General features: G+C 38.6%; 2 protein-coding genes across 2 annotated transcripts in view; one reads left to right on the forward strand and one right to left on the reverse strand.

Moving 5' to 3' along the window:
- CAPZA3 (capping actin protein of muscle Z-line alpha subunit 3) lies at nt 489-1,573 on the reverse strand. Its single transcript, XM_005680804.1, has one exon. It carries the CDS (start codon nt 1,405-1,407, stop codon nt 508-510), a length of 900 nt encoding a protein of 299 aa, XP_005680861.1. The 5' UTR covers nt 1,408-1,573; the 3' UTR covers nt 489-507.
- Nucleotides 1,627-26,408, forward strand: part of PLCZ1 (phospholipase C zeta 1) — a 47,871-nt gene continuing 23,089 nt past the window's right edge. Inside the window, exons 1-6 of the mRNA XM_005680805.2 lie at nt 1,627-1,752; nt 2,181-2,336; nt 3,340-3,463; nt 13,717-13,948; nt 18,130-18,331; nt 22,716-22,860. Of these exons, the coding sequence (XP_005680862.2) occupies nt 2,326-2,336; nt 3,340-3,463; nt 13,717-13,948; nt 18,130-18,331; nt 22,716-22,860 (714 nt within the window). The 5' untranslated portion in view covers nt 1,627-1,752; nt 2,181-2,325. The remainder of the gene's footprint in view (nt 1,753-2,180; nt 2,337-3,339; nt 3,464-13,716; nt 13,949-18,129; nt 18,332-22,715; nt 22,861-26,408) is intronic.

The raw sequence follows: 26,408 nt of genomic DNA on the forward strand, positions 1-26,408 counted from the left end.
AAGTCAAAAGTCATGCCTACACACACTCACACAACCTTAACCCTGGCCACATATATTAATACTTCTGGGATGCCACATTCTACAAAGTCATTTTAGTTTCTAATAAATGTTTCTGGCTTTATGATTGTCACTACCATGAAACACATTACCATCGCCCTTTCCTTGAGTTACTGGTAAATATTCCTTGAATAAAATGATTTGGAAGACTTGTCCCTAATTTAAACTTTCATCTGAAATTCCTTGGCAGTCCAGTGGTCAGGACTCTGCTTTCAACTGCTGAAGGCTCGGGTTCAGTCCTAGGCTGGAGAAACAAGTTCCTACAGACTGTGTGATGTGCCCCCCCCTAAAAAAAGTAAAACCAAAAATCGCCCCCAAATTTACATCTGCCAAGTGATGGACATATCTGGTGGCTTCTCAACTTTAGGAGAATAACCTCAGTGCCTCCCCCACCCCCCGTCCCCGGAAACACAACTGAATCAGATCAAGACAGTTACCAGGAGCAATCCTTTATATTATCCAGTTGCATAGCACACTCCTTGAATAAATGACATACCCTAATTTAGGATACATCACCAGATTCAAGTCAGAGAGTATCCTCTGCCAGTCAATATGAGTACGGGTCACTGGAAGATCTCTTCGTAGAATTCTTCTCAGAGCTTCATTCGATAACTCCTGTAGTTCTTCCAACACTGCAGCTTGAAATTTATTCTCTTGCTCTTCCACAAGCCTTGCGAAACTTAGGGCCAACTGAGCTTGGTTCACTACCTCCAAGCTTTCTTTCAGGTCCTTCGAGATTTCGACATGTAGGTTGACACACCTGAAGTAGTGAGCTTGCACAAAAATTCTCCCTGTTACCTGGGTTAGAAATGGATTGACTTGGAAAATCCATTTTGATTTCCAAAGCCCATTCCAGTAGTCTGTTGTTTCATAGCTGTGGTCTTCGATGCAGGCGATCAAGAACTCCTTATTTTTCACTGTTTTTCTCAGCACGTTGCAGTTTCCCTTTGGGTAGTGGTCGTTCACATACAACTTCAAGGCGCACAGAACTACAGCCCTCAGGTACTCCGTCTCATTCCGAATGATTCCATGACTCTGGATGTCCTTTAACTGGTTTTGAAGCAGATCAAATTTGAAAGAAAGTTTGCTCTGGTAGTCGAAAAACCTGTAGTCGCCCACGACATTGTGGTGAGACAGGAGGACAGCATTCCCATCGATGCTGAGTGGGACAGAATATTTTTGGCAGTGTTGGTGGCCCGCACACTCCCCTTGATGGTGCATGAGTTTTTCATCACGGATAAGCAGACAGAGATCATCAAAGGCATTTACAAATTCTCCTGGAGGAGCCTGTATCAGTAGTCTGCGAATTACTTTTTCTTTCTCTTTCCTACTCAGAGTGCTACGTGACATGTTTGGTTGTGGCAGAAGCAGAGCTTCTGGAATAAACAGTGTTCAGAGGATGAGAGAACATTCCATGGGGCACCTTTCCCATCCAGGTGTTAAACATTCAAGCTTAAGATTACCATGTCTGACCATGCCCAAAACAGGTTGTCTGGCCAGCTCTGAGTCTCCTGATGAAGTCATAGAGGAGCTTGCTCTGTGAAGTATGGAACTTTTGATGAGATCACAATGGGCGTTTGGACCCAAAAGAAAACATGACAGTCACCTGACAGCGTGGTGCCCAGCCAACCAGCGATACGAATTTTGAAGATTTTTTAAGAACTTAGCCTCCAGAACAGCCTTCTTCATAAAGTGGTGTGTTTATTGCATAGGTGGTCGTAGATCTAAGATAAGCAACCCAGAGTTTCTAGGGAGTATTTGGAAGCTCTTTGAACCTTTGGGGACCACAATGGCAGTGATTTGTAATCAGGCCATCAGAATAACTGTCCCAACCCAGTGGAAGCATGTTATCCTGAAAGGTTTGAGGGGTTTAAACAAAATTGTAAAAATAAAATGAGAGACGATGGCTGTTCATGGGAAAATGCCAGACGGCAAGGGTTGCCTCTCTTATAAACATTGTGGGTTTGGAAATGGTCAGAACATAAGCAAGAAGCCAGAAAAATTTTAAGGGCAGTGAAGTGCAGAGACCACAAACCTCCATACAGTCTCTGGGGGATTTAAGTGTTGTGCTAACTGCAAAGAACAAAGGCAACAAACCACTGTGTTTTCTGCTTTCTTTCTAGAAAAGGGGCAGTGGTAACAGCGGATGAGTTTCAAGGAATCCCTTTTTTGCCAATGGGCGGAGTTAATTATATTTGGAACCTGTGACAACTCATAATGGGGAGAAGCTTCTAAGTGAGGAGAAACGAAACTTCAGGTCATGAAAATATGGAGAACAAATATCCACTCAGAAGTCCTTTCTGTTCCTCTTTTCTTTCTCTTGATTTATCCCCTTTGAAGACTCCTGAGCTTGTTTCTCTCATTTGAGTGTAAACTGCTTCCTCCTTTTTGCATCCTGAGTTTGTGTTTTTTTTTTTTTATTTCCCTAGCTTCCTGTATCTTTTTCTTGTAACATGAGCTTTGCCATATTAAGTCACAGCCATTAAATTGAAGGGCTTCCCATTAGTTCTAACAATCTGAAATTGAGTGTATTGTTGAACAATTTTTACCGATACTTTTCATGATTTTATAGACTGTCATATTAATCCTTCTCAATCTTATGTTTTTCAATTTGAAGTGTCCTAAATTCTGTTGTTTCTCTGTAGGTGAAGCAAGCTTGATTATTTTTGATTTCTCCTTCATACTAATTAGACACTCACCATGGCATTAGGAAAAAAAAACAAAAACAAAAAACCTCTTTCTTATGGTCCTTAAAATGTTGCTTTTGGAGGCATGTGAGTAGCTGGACATTTGGCTAGTATAATGGTAATAATCATATCAGACATGGTTATTATTTATTGAAATCTCAGTAACAGAAACTATGTTGAATGATATATTATGAGCTCATTTAATGCCCCTACCTTCCTTAAGTATTTGACCACTTTTCAGATGAGGAAACTAATCCTGAGAGAGATCAAGTGATAGAAGATCTTGGTGTTCATGTCTTCAGAAAATAGATTGTATTTCCCAAATAATAGCTGTATTTCTCAAATGTTAATTTTTATTCTTTTCCTTTAATTCTTATTTTATTAAGTCCTTTCATACCTTTAGCACTAAATAGTACCTACTTAATTTTGTTTTAAATATTATTTATCATAAAATTATTTTCTCACTTAGGCATGAGATAGACTATCCTCTGAAAAGAAAAACATTGAAGAGAGACAAAATATTCTTAGTCATTTTAAGTACTTAATGAATTTCTGTGAGAATTTCCTTAACTTCTTTTTTTGGTGTGTCTCCTACATGGTTTTTGTTGATGGTTCGAGATGACTTCAAAGGTGGAAAAATTACCCTAGAAAAAGCTCTGAAATTACTTGAAAAATTAGATATTCAGTGCAATGCTATTCATGTGAAATATATTTTTAAGGTGAGATAATATCCGTCCCCTGAATATCCCACCCTAGGAAGGACTTCATCCAATATAAGGAAATGTGGATAGCTACTTGTATGTTTTCTGGAGAAAATACATGTGAAAGATTAGTCTCTTAGAAATTAAAGCAATTAATTATGTTAGATATATTCATAATCAAAATGGAAAGCATTTAGGTAAGAGGAAATTTTATCAAGAGTTGTTGATAAAATTTGAAATAATACCAAGTTATCTGCTTAGAACAATCTGCTGAGAATGCATAGATGTTCACAACAGATTAAGATTTGTCATCTGATTAGATCAAATCATATAAATGATTAAATGGTAACTGAATTGGATGTTAGTGATTTATAGAAGGCATGGGCAATCTTGAGAAAAATCATATTTTACTCATCTTTAAGGAATTATACCGTAAGTTCCCCTGAAGAAGGGAAAGGCTACCAACTCTAGTATTTTGGCCTGGAGACTCCACTATATAGTCCCTGGGGTCGCAAAGAGTCAGACATAACTGAGTGACTTTTCACTTCCCTTTGTTTAAAGAAGAATTAGTAGGAAGGGAACCTGGCTCAATTCTGTCACTAGAGGATGAATGGAAAGATCATGAAAAAAAGAAAAAGCTGTGTGTTAGAGCTGAGTTTTTTTTTTTTTTTACTAGGAAGATGGCAAATTTCTTGGTGAATCAGGCAAGGATACTAGACTAGCCAACCCAGATAGTTAGGAAGGTAGACGTCCTGAGTATGATTTTTGGAACTTTCCAGTTTCTTGGATCTGGGAAGCCAGATAACACAATCTAGGGTGAAATTGTTACCAAATAACCTAAACTGGGAAGCCTGTGTTACTTTGAAAGTGAAAGTGTTAGTTGCTCAGTCTTGTCCAACTCTTTGCAACCCCGTGGACTGTAATCCTCCAGTCTCCTCTGTCTGTGGGATTCTCCAGGCAAGAATTCTGGAGTGGGTAGCCATGTCCTTCTCCAGGGGATCTTCCTGACTGAGGGATCAAACCCAAGTCTTCTGCATTGCAGGCAGATTTGTTTACGGTCTGAGCCACCAGGGAAGCCCCTGTTGTTGCTTCACATTTGGGCTAACCAGTGAGCCTGGTAGAGTTCCAGGAATGCTTGCAGAGGCACGTTCCAGTTCAGAAAGAAGGCTTGGTACTCCCAAATATGCCAGCTGCCAGGGTACCACCATTTTGCTGCCGTTTCTCCTAGCCCTGCTCCCAAAGTGATATGACGAGGGCCTGGTGACACGTGCACATACCGTGGGTGTGTTACCTGAGAGGGACCTCAGAAGAAAGCTTAAGAAACCCAGAGCTTTTATTACGGTCAGTAAGCCTGTCTGATCTTTGCCCCAGAGGGTGTCGTTATTAATGTTATCCCGGACAGTAAACAAACCTGCTTTTTCCTCTGGAATGAAGTACTATCTCTTCATCATGTAAATATCCTTGAAGAGCTAGTCCTGAAGAAAGGCGATTGGTGACTCTGCTCAGAAAATAAGCAGAAAGACAGGAGCAAGCATTTCTCTCAGTCAGATTTAGTCCTCAGGTTTACTAACCAAAAGAGAAGGTTCAGAAAAGAAAAACTGAGCTTCTCAGGAGACCGCTATAAAAGACAAAGAATACAGAGTTGCTTCTATGGCTCCAAGTAGAACCATAGAACCTGAAGAACACAAATTTCTGTGAAAGGTCTTTACACATAGAATTTTCCCCCAGTGATATTGCCCAAAGGGAGAAACAGCTGTGTGCTTTCTGGTTTAATAAAATTCACACTCAGCACAATACAGAGGGAGTAATATGTTAAATCTGTATTTAATGTGAAATACTGTAAATCTTAGTGATTTTCAAGTTGCCTTGAATTAGCTGCAAGATAGAGATAGGTCTTTGAAATGCACTTGAGTAAAATGCAAGCTGTATCAAAAAGCATTATGTAGAATGTTAACAGGTATAACAATTCAATAAATAGCTGATTGATTGGAATTTATGATTATTTGGACATAGCTAGGCTGAAGGTCTATTTTGTTTAGCAAAACTTTTTAAAGTGGCTATGAAAACAGTGTTAATTATAAAAATTAGAGGAGCAGAGATTCCTTAGAATACTTAAAAAACCCCTTTAAAATGACCTCAGATACTTTAGAAGCATGAATTATGTATAAACAAGGGTGATGATTATGGTAAACCATTATCGTCTATTTAAATAATTCTCCTAATGGAAAATACTTTGTTGCCTTAGGTGAAATTGCTGTATATGGATTAAAATATTGATTAAGTAGTATGCCTAGGGAAAGTATATTGGTTAACTGAATTTTCTAGATAGCTCAAGATTAAGCTTAAACATCCAACTCTTTTGCTTTAACTTATGTTGCTGATCTCTCCACTCAGCAACGATACACCTATTAGCCAAAGCAAATAAAATGAATCACAGTGAATCTTTATTTTTTTGGTGTCCACACAAACACAAAGTCGCTTAGTGTCTCAGAGCTGTTATCATTAGCAAGCTTATTGGGTGTAGAAATTCTTTAATCTGTTAGAACCTAGTTGTGCAGTACTTGATTGACAAGTCAGAAATCTCTGAGCAAATGTCTTAATCTGCAGAATGGGGAGACTAATATATTTATTTTGCAGGATGGTTCTAAATATTAAATGTTATCATTTGTGAATGTACCTAGTATCAGGCTCGGCATCAAGTAGGCACCGAGTAAATTTTAGTTGAAGCTACATCATGACTGTTCCAAAAAATAGAGAAAATTGCATTATATTTATTGATTTCCTAAGTGTTTAATAGTTGACATAAATTCTGACATGAATTTACTTTCTGACAAGGTGAAATTTTATTATAAAACTTGAGTAAACCATGTATAACTTCATGACCCTGGCAAAATATTCTAAACTTCTTTTTCCAAAATTAATTGCTGAGTCTTGACTTGAGCAGTAGTTCTCAAAGTTTTTTTTAAATACCTTTATTAAATTAAAAAAATTGTTTTTAATCATTATTTTTAATTTGTAGCAGGAAAGATCCCCTGGAGGAGGGTATGGCAACCCACCCCAGTATTCTTGCCTGGAGAATCCACATGGACAGATTAGCCTGGAGGGCCACAGTCCATGGGGTCACAAAGAGTCTGACACAGCTGATAGACTAAGCACAGCAAAACACAGCACAAGCTAATTTTAGGAAATATCTCCTGTCATTTCAATTCACATAGCTAGTCTTAGATTATGGTCTTGATTGCTGGCTGAATATGGAATAGTATCCTTTTCAATTTCAAGAGCTTATATTTCTCTATATTTGCCACGGTTCAGCCAAACCCAGAAACACAAGCCCCACTGGCTGTTGGAGCCAGTGTGTCCTCTGGACAAGGGGTGTGTCCTCTGCACAGCAGCTTGTGTGCCCAAGGTTCCTTCTTCAGGCTAGACTCCAAGATGTGCACAAAGGCCTTCTTCAGGGAAGACTGAGTCTTAGGTGCCTCTGATTACTGTATCTGCATTAGGGCTTCCCAGGTGGTGCTAGTGGTAAAGAACCTGCCTGCCAGTGCTGGAGACCTAAGAGACCCTGGAGGAGGGCATGGCATCCCACTCCAGTGTTCTTGCCTGGAGAATCCCATGGACAGAGGAGCCTGGCAGGCGACAGTGCATGGGCTCGCAAAGAGTCGGACACGACTGAAGTGACTTAGCATGCACAGCATGCATGCATGCATTAGGGACAGAAGGAAACAGGGAATAAGAAAAGGGGAAAGAACAAGTTGCCTGCTAGTTTAAACCAGTATGTCAGTTCAGTTCAGTCGCTCAGCTGTGTCCAACTCTTTGCGACTCCATGGACATGGCATGCCAGGCCTCCCTGTCCATCACCAACTCCAGAAGTTTACCTGCAATCCAACCATCTCATCCTCTGTCGTCCCCTTCTCCTCCCACCTTCAATCTTTCCCAGCATCAGGGTCTTTTCAGATGAGTCGGTTCTTCACATCAGGTGGCCAAAATATTGGAGTTCCAGCTTCAGCATCAGTCCTTCCAATGAATATTCAGGGTTGATTTCCTTTAGGACAGACTGGTTGGATCTCCTTGCAGTTCAAGAGACTCTCAAAAGTCTTCTTCAACACCGCAGTTCAAAAGCATCAATTCTTCGGTGGTCAGCTTTCTTTATAGTCCAACTCTCACATCCATACATCACCACTGGAAAAACCATAGCCTTGACTAGATGGACCTTTGTTGGCAAAGTAATGTCTCTGCTTTTTAATAAGCTGTCTAGGTTGGTCATAACTTTTCTCCCAAAGATCATAAGAAAAGGATGTCAGAGTTTGAGGGAAAAGTTGCAAGTCATAAGATTTCCTAGACTATATTTTGAATACATTGTTTTTAGGGTAATTTCAAAAAGAATTTTAAAATGCTACATTTTCTGTTAAAAGTTCTGGCTTTGATAGCTCAGCTTTCTCATCAGATAGATCAGCTTTCTTATAATGTTGTTTATTAAGTAACATTTCGTCTTTTTACTAGCAAACTGAGCAATGGAAATGGTAACAACGTGAAAGACCTTTATTCTGTTTTCTAAAGTATACTATCAGAATGAGTTACAATAGAATTATTTTAATATGTTCTTTTATCCTCCTGGATGCAATCATTCATTTAAACGTATGATCTCTAGGCTCCTAATTTAGAGTGTGCTCAGTTGCTCAGTTATCTCTGACTCTTTGCAGCCCCATGTGGCCCCTTGGACCATAGCCTGCCAGGCTCCCTGTCCATGGAGTTTCCCAGACGAGAATACTGGAGAGGGTTCCCATTTCCATCTTCCAGTAATAAGCTTTGGGAATAAAAAAAGAATAAAGTATCTACCTTCATGGGGGTCATAGGCTTAAGGTAAAAGATACATTTTATTTCTTAAATTAAAAAAATTATTCAAACTTTAAATGTTTATTTTATTTATTTATTTCATTATTATTGGCTGCACTGCATGACATGTGGGTTTAGTTCTCTTGCTAGGGATCAAACCCTGGCTCCCTGCATTGGAAGCATGGTGTCTTAGCCACTGGACTTCCATGGAAGTCCCCAAAAGATAAATTTTAAAATTGTACACAAATTGTTTGGGAAAGTTCTTTTTGTAATGCCTTGCAAAAAATAACCACTTAATGAACTTTTATTTTTTTGTAAACTGGAGAAAGATGATTTCATTACTCTTTTTTTTTATGTTGTAAACTATAAGTGATTGCTGCTACTGCTGCTAAGTCACTTCATAAGTGATTAATATGTAACATTTTGAAAAATGTTTTTTTTTTTTTTTTTAAAGGCATCTTTTCCTGCTCTCCCTAGTTTTAGGGAGATATTTAGTCCCCTTTTCCAATTAAATGAACATATTTCATCAGAATCATCAAGTTCTGAAGGCCTCAGTCAGACACTCTTATACGTACTAAGTGTTAATCAGTCATGTTTGACTCTTTGTGATCCCATGGACTGTAGCCCGCCAAGCTCCTCTGTCCGTGGAACTCTCCAGGCAAGACTACCGGAGTGGGTTGCCATTTATTCCTTCAGGGGATCTTCCCGACCCTGGGACTGAACCCAGGTCTCCTACATTACAGGGAAATTACTTACCACCTGAGCCAACAGGGAAGCCCTGTACGTACTAAGGATATGGGAACAAATGATAGGCTTTGTATCTGAGACAATTCTAGAAGGGATGCGTAAAGGTTTCATTCTGGTATAATAAACCCCAGTAGAGAAGCAGGTATAGAATCTTTAGGAATCCTAGGTAGGGCTGTCTAACATGACCTGGGGAGGAGACACAGAGGGACATAGGGAAGACTTCAGGAGAAGGACATTTTTTTGAAGATTAGTAGAAATTCATGCTCATGCTCAGTCACTCGGTCATGTCTGACTCTTTGTGACCCCATGGACTTCAGTCCGTTAGGCTCCTCTGTCCATGGAATTTTCCAGGCAAGAATACTGAAGTGGGTTGCCATTTCCTACTCCAGGGGCTCTTCCCAACCAACTTAAATAAAAAAGAAAACAATATTCCAGACAGAAGAAACAGCCTTTACAATAGCAAGGGGTAGCTTGGTATTTATATTGTAATTGATTCAGAGCACAGAATAGTGTGAAGTGCATGGAAGAAGTGGTGGTGGCGGGGTGGGGCACAGAAACCATGTCTTTGAGGGTCTTGGATGCCAATAGTTTGGATTTTGTCTTGAAAACAGAGGAGAAACACTGAGAAATTTAAGAGAGTTAGAGAGATCAGACTTGTATTTGACATTAATTTATTTCTGCATATACACTCTTGTCAACTGAATCAATACATGCAACCTAAAAGTTGAGAGTTATGTTCTGTTTGATGGGGATTTTTAGGATTTTGACCCTGGGAGGTAGCATCTAAAGTAATCCTGGGAGAATTGCTCTGAGGAGGCAAGGGGGACCCAGGTTACATAGAAATTTTACAAAGGGTAGGTAGTCTGAATGTCAAAAGATCATTGTAAATTAAAGAAAACCAGATATCTTAAGTAGTTTAGTGCTTTTCTAAGTATAGGAAGATGTAAGTGTCTGGGCTTACTGAAATCATTCCTTTGATATGCACCTCAGCTATCTGGGGTCATTATTCTGTGTTTTCATATCCTCCTCAGGGCTCAACATGGGGAGTGGCTGCAGTCTGATAGCAGGTGTTCTTTCCTTCCTGAGCTCCCTCAGGGCTCACCAGCTCACATTGAAAGTGAAAGTGAAAGTCATTCAGTCCTGTTGACTCTTTGCGACCCCATGGACTCTATAGTCCATGGGATTCTCCAGGACAGAATACTGGAGTGGGTAGCCTTTCCCTTCTCCAGGGGATCTTCTCAACCCAGGGATCAAATCCAGATTTCCTGCATTGCAGGCGGATTCTTTACCAGCTGAGCCACAAGGGATGCCCACGAATACTGGAGTAGGTAGCCTGTCCCTTCTCCAGCAGATCTTCCTGACCCAGGAATTGAACCGGGGTCTCCTGCATTACAGGTGATTCTTTACCAACTGAGCTATCAGGGAAGCCCCCTGCCAGCTCACATTGGAGGGCTGCAATCACTGATGATATCCTTTGTTTATTGATATGGCAGGAAATATTCCATTTCTCACTTTGAGTACAGGCAATAGTGTGTTGTTTTTTCTTTCCTTCCTTGGAGTTAGTTCAAGTCCTGGTCTACCACGGCTCTGGGACTGGTGACAATTGACATATAAAGCTGTTGATCTTCAGTTTTACCCTACAGGGGAGATATTAATACATTGATACCCTATATTAGTATTGAGGCTGCTGTTAAGAGGCTCAGTACTCAGATTTGAACCTTCCTTGCTTACCGCTTTTCCTCTTCTCCCTTTTCTTCTGCTGACACTGTGTTCCCCAGGCCTCATCTTTCTTCTCCTTATTACTTACCCTTTGTGCTTTCCTTTCCCTTCTCTACCAAAATTATAACTTCCCATCTTCAGTGGTAGGTTTCCCTGGTAGCTCAGCTGGTAAAATATATGCCTACAGAGTAGGAGACCCCAGTTAGATTCCTGGGTCAGGAAGATCCCCTGCAGAAGGAAATGGCAACCCACTCCAATATTCTTACCTTAAAAATCCCATGGATAGAGGAACCTGGTGGGCGACAGTCTATGAGGTTGCAAAAAAGTCAGACATGACTGAGCACACCTAAGTACCTCTTGGGAAGGTGTATGTCATCACTGCAGTGAGGACGAGGTTTGAGGCAAATCCAGATGGTTCAGGGACGTCCTCAGTCTTGAAGAATCACTAGTATTAATACCTCAGCCTGAAGTTGGGCAAGTCTTTCTGGGCAGAGAGCTACTTATGGGCTGCAATTCTCCTGAGGAACAGGGTTTGCTTCTTTACTTAAACTGGGCAGCCCAGGCCACCAGGTTTTTTTTTGTTTTTTTTTTTAAATTTGTATTGAGGTATGGTTGCTTTGAAATAGTGTATTAGTTTCTACTGTACAGCAAAGGTAACGACAGATAAGTATACGTATGTCCCCTCTTTCAGATTTCCTTTTCCCTTTAGGATCACCACAGAGCATTGAATAGAGTTCCCTGTGCTATACAATCTGTTCTCACTCAGTACAGTCGCTCAGTTGTGTCTGACTCTGTTGTGTCTAAGACCCCATGGACTGCAGCACGGCAGGCCTCCCTGTCCATCACCAACTCCTGGAGTTTACTCAAACTCATGTCCATTGAGTTGGTGATGCCATCCAACCATCTCATCTTCTGTCGTCCTCTTCTCCTCCCACCTTCAATCTTTCCCAGTATCAGGGTCTTTTCAAATGAGTCAGCTCTTCGTATCAGGTGGCCAAAGTATTGGAGATTCAGCTTTAACACCAGTCCTTCCAATGAATATTCAGGACTGATTTCCTTTAGGATGGACTGGTTGGATCTTCTTGCAGTACAAGGAACTCTCAAGAGTCTTCTCCAATACCACAGTTCAAAAGCATCAAATCTTTGGTGGTCAGCTTTCTTTATAGTCCAACTCACATCCATACATAACTACAGGGAAAATCATAGCTTTGACTAGATGGACCTTTATTGGCAAAGTATTGTCTCTGCTTTTTAATATGCTGTTTAGGTTGGTCATAATTTTTCTTCCAAGGAGCAAGCATCTTTTAATTTCATGGCTGCAGTCACCATCTGCAGTGATTTGGGAGCCCCCCAAATAGTCTGTCACTGTTTCCACTGTTTCTCCATCTATTTGCCATGAAGTGATGGGACCAGATGCCATGATCTTCGTTTTCTGAATTTTGCATTTTAAGCTAACTTTTTCACTCTTCTCTTTCACTTTCACCAAGAGGCTGTTTAGTTCTTCTTCACTTTCTGCCATAAGGGTGGTGTCATCTGCATATCTGAGGTTATTGATATTTCTCTTGGCAATCTTGCTTCCAGCTTGTGCTTCTCCAGCCTAGAGTTCCTCATGATGTACTCTGCATATAAGTTAAATAAGCAGGGTGATAATATACAGCCTTGACATACTCCTTTCCCTATTTGGAGCCAGTCTGTTGTTCCATGCCCAGTTTTAACTGTTGCTTCCTGACCTGCACACAGATTTCTTAAGGCAGGTCAGGTGGTTTGGTATTCCCATCTCTTTAAGAATTTTCCACAGTTTATTGTGATCCACACAGTCAAAGGCTTTGGCATAGTCGATAAAGCAGAAGTAGATGTTTTTCTGGAACTCTCTTGCTTTTTTGATGATCCAGTGGATATTGGCAATTTGATCTCTGGTTCCTCTACCTTTTCTAAATTCAGCTTGAACATTTGAAAGTTCATGGTTCACATACTGTTGAAGCCTGGCTTGGAGAGTTTTGAGCATTACTTGACTAGTGTGTGAGATGAGTGCAATTGTGGGGTAGTTTGAGCATTCTTTGGCATTGCCTTTCTTTGGGATTGGAATGAAAACTGACCTTTTCCAGTCCTATGGCCACTGCTGAGTTTTCCAAATTTGCTGGCATATTGAGTGCAGCACTTTCACAGCATCATCTTTCAGGATTTGAAATAGCTCAACTGGAATTCCATCACCTCCACTAGCTTTGTTTTAGTGATGCTTCCTAAGACCCACTCGACTTCACATTCCAGGATGTCTGGCTCTAGGTTAGTGATCATATCATCATGATTATCTGGGTCGTGAAGATCTTTTTTGTACAGTTCTTCTGTGTATTCTTGCCACCTCCTCTTAATATCTTCTGCTTCTGTTAGGTCCATACCCTTTCTGTCCTTTATTGTACCTATCTTTGCACGAAATGTTCCCTTGGTATCTCTAATTTTCTTGAAGAGACCTCTAGTCTTTCCCATTCTATTGTTTTCTTCTATTTCTTTGCATTGATCTCTGAGGAAGGCTTTCTTATCTCTCCTTTCTATTTTTCTGAACTCTGCATTCAAATGGGTACATGTTCTGTTAGTTATCTATTTTATACATTAAAAAGGGATGGAATTGGGTCATTTGTAGAGATGTAGTTGGACCTAGAGACTGTCATATAAAGTATGTCAGAAAGAGAAAGATAAATATCATATATTAACACATATATGTGAAATCCAACCTATTTGCAAAGCAGAAGTAGTAATAGAGAATAAGGCCACCAGGTTTTAAGTGGTAATTATCCACTAGTCATTCCCAAACTGGCATCATTTCATGCAGTTTTATATATTTATCTAAAATAAGAATCCAATGTAACTTCTTTTCAGGATAAGTTGGTATATATGTTACACAACTACTCTAACATTTTTGTTTTGTGTGTTTTTTACATTTGAAATGTGAGCCTACCAGTAAATTTTTTTAGTAGGATAATGACAGGCTGAAACAAGGAAGAATCACCATAGAAGAATTTAGAACAATTTATCGAATCATTACATACAGAGAAGAAATTATTGAGATTTTCAACACGTATTCTGAAAACCGGAAAATTCTTTTAGAAAAGAACCTGGTCAAATTTTTGATGCAAGAGCAGTACACACTTGACTTCAGTGAAAGTATTGCTTCTGAGATCATTCAGAAATATGAGCCTATTGAAGAAGGTATGCTTATACTTGAAAGTTTTATCAAATATTTATATGCAAACTGTTTTTATTAATAGAAATTTTCAAATTCAAACTTGATTGGGTCTGCTTTCTTCTGGGTAATATTATATATTGACAGTTATAATTTTGTAACTTATAGACAGTGTACCTACCTTTTAGAAAGCTATGTTGTGTAACCACAACTTACTTTCATTGTCCAGTTCCTCCCTTTTAACTGTTTCTGTATCTTTCAAGTGTTCAGAGATGAACTTAGGGAAAACAAGATGAGGAGGATCCTATTATAATAAATACCATAATGGAATAAAGGGTCCTGATATTCATTAATAAGATAAAAACCCAGGTGTAGGCAGTTTTCCATTTTTATATATTATTGACAAAATATAGAATATTAAATTAGCTAAATGAAAACAGTTCTAGGAAAGAGCTAAAACATTGTAAAATCACTCATTTCTCTGTTGTTTACACTTAATTGTCTACAACATTTCATAAACATTAAAAGATTTTTGCTTTTCTTTCATTTTCGTATGCCATCATCTGGTTTAAGTCCAATAACTATTTTGGCTAGTGATCTCTGTATAGTTTTTGATCTTTGTTTCATCTTTAATGGATAAAGCACTTCAATTTTTTCCATTTATATTTATTTTTAAATAAAATAATAAAGATATAATATAATACAATATTCATATAGTTGCAGAAAAAGCACTATTAAAGCATGCTGTTTAACCCTACAGAGATTAATAGAATAGCTCAGAATATTTATTTAACAAGGGATATATGAAAGTGCAAGGCTTTCAGGAGGCACTGGTGGTAAAGAGCTCACCTGCCAATGCAGGATACAAGAGATGTGAGTTCAGTCCCAGGGTCGGGAGATCCCCTGGAGGAGAGCATGACAACCCACCCCAGTATTCTTGCCTGGAGAATCCCATGGGCAGAGGAGTCAGGCAGTTTACAGTCCATAGGGTTGCAAAGAGTCAAACAAGATGAAGTGAGTTAGCAGGCACGCACGCATGTGAAAGGCTGAGTTCTGCCTTTGCAAACTGGTTTATGGCTACCAGTGCTTAACACATGACGATATGGGTTCTAACAAAACAAAACATTCCTTCATGGACTCATACATTCCTGATTTACTGAAGTATTTATTTGTGGCAACCAAGCATGATTTTAGGGCCTGAGGATACAGTGGAGAATGAGGTAAACTCGGTCTTATATTCCTGATAAGGGTTGGAAGGAGACTGACAATAATTAAACATACAAATAGATAGTTTCAGAGAGTACTATGTACTATGAAAAAAAAAAAAAAGAGAGAGAGTAGACAACCCACAAGGTCTAGCTCAGGTGAGTGTTTAGGAGAGTCCTTCATGGAGAATGTAACATTTGAGCTGAGACAAAAATGATGAGAAAGAACTGGTCATGTGGCAAAATGGGAGAAGGGTCTGAGGTCTAGGCAAGGGAGGTGTTGGCCCTGAGGTGGAGAAGCAATGAACAGGAAGAGGACAGTGTGGTTCGAACCTGGAGAGATAGGCAGGGATCAAATCATGTTGGTCTCACTGGTCATAAGCTAGATTTGGCTCATGACTCAGTACCACATAAAGACTTTGGGTGCTTCTAAGCATCGTTGTGGTAAGACTGAAGATAGTGCTAGTAAGAGTTTGATCTCCATTAAAACTTGCAAGTTTGCAGCAGGAGAAAGAGCTTGAATCAGAATGTAAAACAAGTACGTCTCTAAGCACATCTGATGAGTCCAGATGCTGAGTCTTTACTTTCAATTGCAAAGACTCCCTAAGAAAGTAAATTGATTTGTGTTTTGGTTCAAACTCTTTATATCATTGCCACCTGGAAACAACCAGTTCACAGACATGCACTTTATGGCCCTGTTCCAGTGAAAATTTTTAGAACACTTACTTTCGAATTGTTACCTGCAGGTGGTAAATTAAATGATTGTTGTTTAGTCGCTAAATTGTGTCTGACTCTTTTGCAACCCCATGGACTGTAGCCTGCCAGGCACCTTTGTTCATGGAATTTCCCAGGCAAGAATACTGGAGTGGGTTGCCATTTTCTTCTCCAGGGAATCTGCTCAACCAGGGATTGAACCCAGGTCTCCGGCACTGCAGGAGGACTCTTTACAGTTTAAGGCACCAGGGAAGCCCAACTCAAAAGGTACAAAGGCATAGTGGAATGGTGCCACTGACATTTTGGAATTGTGTTTACATTTTAACTATAATATTATACTGTTCATCCATTCCATCTTCTGAGCCTTCCTCTGCTTCCATTCAGATAGTTTTGCACACAGGCCAGACCACTCATTTCATTTACAAGGCTATTGATCACTTTAGAGACTTATTGGGACCAATTTGAATTATGAACTTATAGTCCCAAATGCTGCTAAGTTTCTCAAGCTTGTCCCACAGTGATACGTGACATGTACCAAATGAGGAGAACCTCATTTTATTTTAAATATAAAAATCCATCAGATTAACTGTCATCTCAGTCTGGTAGTTTTTAACGGCATAACATGAGTTTGTTTTCTATTCCATTACCAAAGATATTTACTTAGTTAATAGTTCAAAGAGCTATAAGCCAATCACTGGTAATTGCACTGGGAAAAAGAATAAATTTATGGAAATCATTACAATTACGATAAATGAAGCATTTGCCCCATACACTTGCATGTTTCTAATCTGCATAGCTTTGAAATAGAGAGTTTAGTTTGCATCACTATAAACATTTTATGTATTTTCTTCTAGCTTTCATTTTTTAAAGTAAGATTGTAATAGCATTTTGAATGCTGGCTTTTTCATTTTTCTGAGGTCATAAACATTTACTTAATGTCACTATGTATTTTTTTCAGATACATTATTTGTAATGGCTGCTTAGCATTGTATTATATTTTGAGATTTAATCTCTTTCCTCCCCTCCTCCCATTTATTTTGCTTTTATAAGTAATGCTAGTGTGAGCATTCTTGCACATCAAGCTTTGTCTGAGTCTCTATTTCTGTAGTTTAAATTCCCAGAAATAAAATTCTTTGCCAAGGACCACTCTCTAAAGTGAATACTCACACCGACTTTTAATATGAGGCAAACTGAGTTATCAGCAACAAAAGCAACAGTAACTAACCTTTATAGATCTAATATACAGCGCTAGTATGCACAAATGGGTGTTATGATTGTCGTCCTTCCTAAGACAGGGAGCGGTTAACAGGCTCATCATATATAACAAATAAATGAATTTAACCCAAGTTGTCTCATTCCAGAGCCAGTGTTCTGCTTAAATAGATAATTTTGGTATATATGATACCGAGCAAAAAAGTTCACAGATCATTTGCTAAAGATAATTATATGCAAATGACTTAGTAATTCGATTCATAGGAATGCACCCAATAGAAACATGTACATATTTGCACCAAAAGATATATACTGGTTATTTATAGCAGTATAGTTTGGTAAATAGCCCCAAACTGGAAATTATCTAAATGCTCATCAAGAATAGAATTAATAAATTGTGGTATAATCACACAATGGAGAACTATATAAAAATGGGAATAAAAAAAAATCTGTGTGCCACTATAAGAATAAATCTTATAAATAATGTTGAGCAAAACAAACCAGTCATAAAAAATACATATTGTATGAGTTCATTTATGTAAAACACAAAAACCAAAGAAAACGAATTTGTGCTTCTAGAAGCCATCCCACTGAATATACTTGGCAGTTGGGGGTTGGGGTATGGAGGAAAACTAGAAAGTTAGCAGGCACAGTCTTCTGGGGTGCTGTCGTGTTCTGTTCTTTGACCCTGGTGTTGGTTACATGGATGGTTAGCTTGTGGAAATTCATGAATCTATGATACATGTCCTTTTCTTGTATGTATTTTAATTATATAAAAAGTTTTTTTTTAAAATAGTAGTTCCTTTTTGTTATCTATTTTAAATACAGTAGTCTTGTATATATTTTTTAAACATTAAAAGAACAGAGATGATTACGTAATATTTAGTCTACTTAAATGTTGATATGAAAGAATTAAAAACAAAAAGCTTAGAAAAATTTGTTTCCAAAGAAACTTAGAATAGATTAGTATTAATTCTAAATGAATACTTTAGAAACATGCTCTGCTACTAAGTTTAAACTGAAATGTAATTTTTATACTATTTATGATATTTCTGCATTCTTTTAATTTTTTATAGTTAAACAAGCACACCAGATGTCATTTGAAGGTTTTAGAAGATACATGGATTCATCTGAATGTCTGCTATTTGATAATAAGTATGATCATGTTTACCAAGATATGACTCATCCATTGACTGATTATTTTATTTCAAGTTCACATAATACATACTTGATATCTGACCAATTATGGGGACCAAGTGACCTTTGGGGATATATAAGGTATTTCTTTCGATTTTTGAATCCATTGCATTTAAAACATGTTTGAAAGTTCCTAATGGTTTCTACTCCAGCAGGCTGTAATTCACAGTAAAGGAAGGCAATGCATGTTACAGAAACCACAGGGTAGAGAAATTTTGATTGGTGCGTATCTTGAATATCCAACCTTTGGCTGGTTGTATACTTTATTCATTGTATTGTTATCATGCATGTGTGCGTGCATGCTAAGTCACTTCAGTCATGTCCTACGTGTGACACTATGGACTGCAGCCCGCCAGGCTCCTCTGTCAACGGGATTCTCCAGGCAAGAATACTGGAGTGCATTGCCATGCCCTCCTCTAGGGGATCTTCCTGATCCAGGGATTGAACCTGTGTCTCTTACATCTCCTGCATTGGCAGGTGGGTTCTTCACCATCAGTGCCACCTGGGAAGCCCTTAGCATGCACTGCCCTTCTAGTCCTGTCTGCCAACCTCCTTTCCTTGATTATTGGCCCTCTGAAGTTTCCTGAACAATTTGGATATTTTGTGTGGGAAAAATATGAAGAAGACTTTAAAAATCTTATTTAGCTATTCAGAGCATCCTATAGTTTAAAGAAAAATATGGTCAAAATTAATTCTCAGATATCTCCATGCCAAAAGAAAAAGAGTAGCATTTATAGATGATAATACATATGTTTATATGTCAGCCGACTTACATAGATCAAAGGCAGTCTATGCTGCACCTTTAATTTTGTTTTCTGCAATGTATCATACTGTTCATACCAATTTAGCCTTCAGCTTTAGTTTAGTCAGTCAGCTGAAGATACAGTGGTGAGCAAGATTTTCAAAGTGGTTACATGGAAGAACTGTACAAAAAAGATCTTCACGACCCAGATAGTCATGATGATGTGATCACTAATCTAGAACCAGACATCTTGGAATGTGAAGTCAAGTGGGCCTTAGAAAGCATCACTATGAACAAAGCTAGTGGAGGTGATGGAATTCCAATTGAGCTGTTTCAAATCCTGAAAGATGATGCTGTGAAAGTGCTGCACTCAATATGCCAGCAAATTTGGAAAACTCAGCAGTGGCCACAGGACTGGAAAAGGTCAGTTTTCATTCCAATCCCAAAGAAAGGCAATGCCAAAGAATGCTCAAACTACTGCACACTTGCACTCATCTCACATGCTAGTAAAGTAATGCTCAAAATTCTCCAAGCCAGGCTTCAGCAATACGTGAACCATGAACTCCCTGATGTTCAAGCTGGTTTTAGAAAAGGCAGAGGAACCAGAGATCAAATTGCCAACATCCGCTGGATCATGGAAAAAGCAAGAGAGTTCCAGAAAAGCATCTATTTCTGCTTTATTGACTATGCCAAAGCCTTTGACTGTGTGGATCACAATAAGCTGTGGAAAATTCTGAAAGAGATGGGAATACCAGACCACCTGACCTGCCTCTTGAGAAATCTGTATGCAGGTCAGGAAGCAACAGTTAGAACTGGGCATGGAACAACAGACTGGTTCCAAATAGGAAAAGGAGTACGTCAAGGCTGTATATTGTCACCCTGGTTATTTAACTTCTATGCAGAGTACATCATGAGAAACGCTGGACTGGAAGAAACACAAGCTGGAATCAAGATTGCCGGGAGAAATCTCAATAACCTCAGATATGCAGATAACACCACCCTTATGGCAGAAAGTGAAGAGGAGCTAAAAAGCCTCTTGATGAAAGTGAAAGAGGAGAGTGAAAAAGTTGGCCTAAAGCTCAACATTCAGAAAACGAAGATCATGGCATCCAGTCCCATCACTTCATGGGAAATAGATGGGGAAACAGTGGAAACGGTGTCAGACTTTATGTTTTTGGGCTCCAAAATCACTGCAGATGGTGACTGCAACCATGAAATTAAAAGACGCTTACTCCTTGGAAGAAAAGTTATGACCAACCTAGATAACATGTTCAGAAGCAGAGACATTACTTTGCCAACTAAGGTCTGTCTAGTCAAGGCTATGGTTTTTCTAGTGGTCATGTATGGATGTAAGAGTTGGACTTTGAAGAAGGCTGAGCGCCGAAGAATTGATGCTTTTGAACTGTGGTGCTGGAGAAGACTCTTGAGAGTCCCTTGGACTGCAAGGAGATCCAACCAGTCCATTCTGAAGGAGATCAGCCCTGGGATTTCTTTGGAAGGAATGATGCTAAAGCTGAAACTCCAGTACTTTGGCCACTTCATGCGAAGAGTTGACTCATTGGAAAAGACTCTGATGCTGGGAGGGATTGGGGGCAGGAGGAGAAGGGGACGACCGAGGATGAGATGGCTGGATGGCATCACTGACTCGATGGACGTGAGTCTGAGTGAATCCTGGGGGATGGTGATGAAGAGGGAGGCCTGGCGTGCTGCGACTCGCAAAGAGTCGGACACGACTGAGCGACTGAACTGAACTGAACACTCATTTGTTCATGAGAATAGACAGATAATAAAGCGGGAAACCAGTATTTCCAGGGACTGAGTCATATGAACTAAGGTAATGTGACAGAAGGTAATTGTGGGGTAAGGGATGCTCCTTTAATTGAAGGTTCCAGAAAGGTTTCTCAAGAGAGTATAGCTGTGGTCTGAGTGATAATAAAGAAGAAGAAGATCTAGTAAGAAGGGAAGAAGTAGTAATGCTTGGCATGTTTACAAGAGAGAAAGACAGCAAATGTGGGTATAAATGAGTGAATGGAGAAGGGAGAGAGGTGAATTAGAGGAAGCAGGCAAGTTTATGAGAGTCTTGGAGACCATGGAAGGGAGAATAGATTTAATCTGGTTGCAAGGGGAAGTCATTGGAGGGGTTTTCCTTAGGGAAATGTCGTAATTTAATTTATTCTTTACTGTGGAGGAAGGACTGATGGTGAAAGAGTGGAGGTAGAAGATGCTTTGGGAAGATATTGTAGGAGTCCAGGGATGATGGTGATCTAGATGGTTAATTCATGAGGCAGCAGTTGAGATACATGATTGAATTTGAAATATTCTAGGGACACGGAGCCAACAAGGTGATTTACCAGGCAATTTGAAGAGAAGTATGAGGGACAGGGAGTATCAGGATTTGGGGCCTGATAACCTAGAATGTGATGACATTATGGGCAGAGATGGTAAAGCCATTGTAGGGTGTGATTCAAAAGCAAAAGTTCCGTGATGTCCATGTTCAGTTTGAGATATCAATTAGTTATCAAAGGGCTAAGCTAGATAGTCAGTTGGGTATATGTGTCTGGGGTTTAGAAGCATCATCCAGGTTGGAAAAATAAGCTTGGAAGCCCTGGGCATATAGATGCCATTCAAAGCTATGTGATTGGGTGATATTACTTAGGAAAAATCATAGAAAAGATATCTTAGAATCCCATGATAACATCAAACTTACAAATTAATATTGCTTCTATAATTTAAAATCTAAGTAAATACATAAATCCACAAATTCAGAAATATACCCACTTAAAATCCTATAAAGATAAGCCCATTCATAGCTCTACGGAAATTTCTGTTCATACCTCATTATATTTTTTTGAGAGAAAATACACCTTTTCAACAGGTTGGTTTAGAAATACAGAAATTTAATTTTGAATTCCGAGAAAAGGTTCTGCCCCTGTGAACATTTAAAGTTAAGTTTAATTATATTTCTTACTCTATTTCCTTACCCACTTATGAGGGATACAGTTTGATAAAAGTCTTTCAAAATTTCTCTACTTGTGAGAGGTGGTATAGAGTGATGTTTATCTATTAATATTTAAGTTTCTGGTGTTGATCTTTCCTCCCAGTACCTCATTTGTTACTTACCTGATGAGTATAACATTTTTTATGTCTCAGTTTCCTTCTCTTTAAAAGAGAAAAACCAATATTAACTGCACTAAAGATTTTAATTCACGAAACCCCCCTTAGATTTATTTAAGTGGAGAATTTCTTTATTGAGTGAGAAAATTTTCACGATTCATTCCCATGTTTCATTAGTCAATCATTTCACTCAGTGTGAGATAGTGAAAAGTGGCCTCCATATCCACTGAAAGAGAGATTCCTCTTACAAGCTTCTGAGTAAAGGGTTTGGCATGACACAGTACAATCCCCTCATTTTTTGCTGGGGACCAAACCATGTAGTTAAAATAAGCAAAAGGTTGGCTTGATCATGGATAGAATTAAACCTATCTAGAAATTTTAGCAAGAAGCAATATTTTTAAGGTTGTCCTCCATGAAAAAAAATTTTTTTCTATAAAACCACAGACGGTTTATAAAACCTAGGTAGTATATGGTTAAAAGTGAAAGTGAAAGTCACTCAGTTGTGTCCGACTCTTTGCAACCCCATGGACTGTATAGTCCATGGAATATGGTTAAAGGTTTAACCTATAATCCAGGAGTGATAATTTTATTTTGTTTAAATTTTACTAGTGCCCTTGTGAAAGGATGCCGCTGTCTGGAAATTGACTGCTGGGATGGATCACAAAATGAACCTGTTGTATACCATGGCTATACATTCACCAGCAAGCTTCTGTTTAAAACTGTTATCCAAGCGATACACAAATATGCATTCGTAGTATGTACATGCCTTTGTTAAGTCACAGTTATTTAAACATAAGATAGTTTGTTTCAAAATCCTACAATGCTTGGCCTTAGTTTAGATCAGTGACATTTCAACTGTCACTTATGATCCACTAGTTGGCAGCAAAATCCATGTAGTATGTATCATTATGCGTGTATGCTCAGTCATATCCGACTCTTCGTGACCCCATGGGCTGTATGCCCATCAGCCTCCTCTGTCGATGGGATTTTCCAGGCAAGAATACTGGAGCGGGCTACCATTTCCTTCTCCAGGGAGTATATCATTAAAGGTAGATTTATTAAAACAGATCTCAGGTAGGAAGGTACATGTCGTTTCAAGGAACTTTTTGTTTAATTATGTAATTATATTATATGTGTGTATATGTATGCATGCATGTGTATTATGTCTTAATGTAAATCATATTTCTTACCATGAGTTATGGCCAAAAAGTTTGAGAAATACTGTTCTGTTTAATAGTAAATATTTTACCAATATTCAGATATTTTACTTTCGAGACACAAATGTCAAAAATGTATTACCTCAACCTTTGGCATATTTTATACTATGATGGCAGTTATTTATACAGAAAAGAATGTTTAAAAGTTTATTTTGGATTTAAAAATTATTAAATTTATTAAGTTAAAGATTCAAAGATCTAATTCTTTCTTTCTAAAGCTTCTAATTCAGTTTAAAAATACTCGTCTGTAAATTGAGCAGGTTTTAATAGTCACTGAATTTTGAAAAATACTTTGATCCCATTGACAAGCATGGTTAATTGAGCACCTTCAGATATTTTAAATTGTGTTTTTAAACTTAGTATATTTGATTTCTTTCTTAAGTACTTCAATTGCAGTGTAATTGAAGAGATTTAACAAAATCTAAGTACTTAATGTTTATTTAATAAATTAAACTTACAAAGATGAGAAACCTAAAGTTCTCCTAGCTTGGTCAATTTATTATCTGTAAACAGAAGCCTAACTTAAAATCACATGCTTAGATTAATTGTTCCATTATTTATTAGAATATAAAATACTAAATATTCATAAAATATTTTAAAATTTATCATAATATAAAACCTTAATATATGGCATTGATTCTCTTAAACATCTAACTTCTGATGTTTAAATTTATCCAAACTTCTCCTTTGAATTTTACACCAGTGTAGACAACTTCCTGTTTGACATTTCCACTTGCATGTTTAATAGCTACAGTTAACATGTTTCAGCTTGAGTCCAGATCATATCCCTCTTTTTCCTAGTCCCACTTTTCCTATGGTCTTTTCCATCTCAGTTAATGACAACTGTGATTGGCCTAAATTATTATTGTCCACTTTAATGTTCCCTTCTTTTTCTCTAAATCCTCTATATATTCTTCAGCAAATCCTCCTGGCTCTGCTTTCCGAATATGCACTGAATTTAATCCCTTTCCCGCATTCCCACTGCCACTCTCCTGCTCAGCCACCACCACCTCTGACTTGCATCACTGCATTATTGCAATAGACCCTGGCTTCTTATCCAGCATCTCTGCTTCTCTCCCTCCTCTTCTGCAGTTTCATCTTAATATAGCAGAGTGACTTTTTGATAAGTCCATTCATGGCATTCCCCTTTTCAAACTCTTTAATTCCACTCAAAATAAAAGTTACAGTCTGTACCATGCCTCCCAAGGCCCTACATGACCTGTTTACCATTACCTCCCTGACGTCTTCTCCTCCTCTCTCCCTTGTTCATGTGGCCATTTTTGCCTCCTTACCTCTTTTCAGACCCATCTCAAAGCCTTTGCACTTGCTATTCCCTTCATCTGAAATACTTTTCCCAAATATTTTTGTACCAAACTCTCCCACTTCATTCAGGGTATATAACTGAGGGAATCTGAAAATTCAAAGGCCTTGCAAGGATGGACAGACATCTACAACTTCTAAGACTCCAAAGAGTACGTGATGGAATGAAAAAAAAAAGGCTTTGAACAGACTCAATGAAACTTCTCAGTTGGACACAGTGACACAATTTTGCAGCAAAGATTAGACTGAAGTTTAGACTTTCTACTCAACATAGTTGCCATTAATTTGGGGATAAGAGAGCGATGAAATAAAATACACTTGATATCTATGGCCCAGAAAGAACTTTGAGTATAGGTACCAGCACATGTGACTTACTAGAAACAAGCATATATGAAATTGTAGTTTTTGAAGACATTAGATTGCTTAAAAACAAAAGATAAGTTTGACTTGTTAGGGGAACCTTAAAACCACCCTTAGTCAGAAAGCGAGCTGTAAAAGTTGTTTGGCTTTAAGAAAAGCCAGCTCCTCAGTTCATACTTCAGATATGGCCAAGGAGGATAAAGACAAGATGATCTTCCCAGAGGATGGAACAAAGACCACAGAAGACAATGACCTCTTCCCAGGCAAAAACACTGGAGTGGGTTGCCATTTCCTTCTCCAGTGCATGAAAGTGAAAAGTGAAAGTGAAGTCACTCAGTCGTATCCTACTCTTAGCGATCCCATGGACTGCAGCCTACCAGACTCCTCCGTCCATAGGATTTTCCAGGCAAGAGTACTGGAGTGGGGTGCCATTGCCTTCTCCGCCAGTGAGTGAAGTCAGGGCCTAATTGAGAAATCCATTTGCTAGGCCTTTACTTTGCCTAAACTCAAAATCACTTATTATATTTGGGGAAAAAAATTTACACTCTTCTCTTGACTTAAGTTTATATATGTATAAATGAAAATGAAAGTATTAGTTTTTCAGTTGTATCCAACTCTTTGTGACCCCATGGACTGTAGCCCAGCAGGCTCCTCTGTCCAAGGAATTCTCCAGGCAAAAATACTGGAATGAGTTGCCATTCCTTTCTCCAGGGAATCTTCCTGACCCAAGGATTGAACTTGGGTCTCCACAGGCAGATTCTTTACTGTCTGAGCCACCAGGGAAGCCCTATAAATATAAGTGGGTATTTACAAGAAGATCATTTTGTAGGCTGAATAAGAGCCCCAAAGATACTAGATTCTAATTCCTGGAACCTGTAAATGTTATTTTATTTGTTAAAAGGATCTTTGCAGATGTGATGAGTTAAGAATCTTAACACCATTGAGACACCGCCCTGAATTATCTGGATGGGTCCTAAATGCCAGTATCATATCCTTATTCGTGGGAGGCAGAGGGAGATTTGACACACAAAGGCAATGCGAAGATGAGGGGCAGGCACCGGCGTGATATGACCACAAGCCAAGAAATGTTGGCCACCATCAGAAGCTGGAAGAGGCAGGGACCAGATCTCCCCTAGAACCTGCCGACATCTAAATTTTAGCCTGTGAAACTGATTTCAGAATCTCGGCCTCCACAATTATGAAAAGATAAATATCTGTTGTTTCATGCCACCTAATTTATGGTAATTTGTTACAGCAGCCATAAGAAATTAATAGACTCATACTTAATGTGGTGTTATATGCAATATGACATATGACATATATATCAAAGGTCTGTAATAATTCAGCAGACCTTGCAATTCCTTTTCTTGTTACTGTAAATTGGCAAATGTGCCCTGAAAATTAT

Source organism: Capra hircus, chromosome 5 (assembly GCF_001704415.2).
Source record: "Capra hircus breed San Clemente chromosome 5, ASM170441v1, whole genome shotgun sequence".
In the NCBI taxonomy this organism is placed as follows: Eukaryota; Metazoa; Chordata; class Mammalia; order Artiodactyla; family Bovidae; genus Capra; species Capra hircus.

Excerpts from the sequence above, each read along its gene's own strand:
- CAPZA3 (XM_005680804.1), bottom strand. The coding sequence starts at position 1,407 with ATGTCACGTAGCACTCTGAGTAGGAAAGAGAAAGAAAAAGTAATTCGC.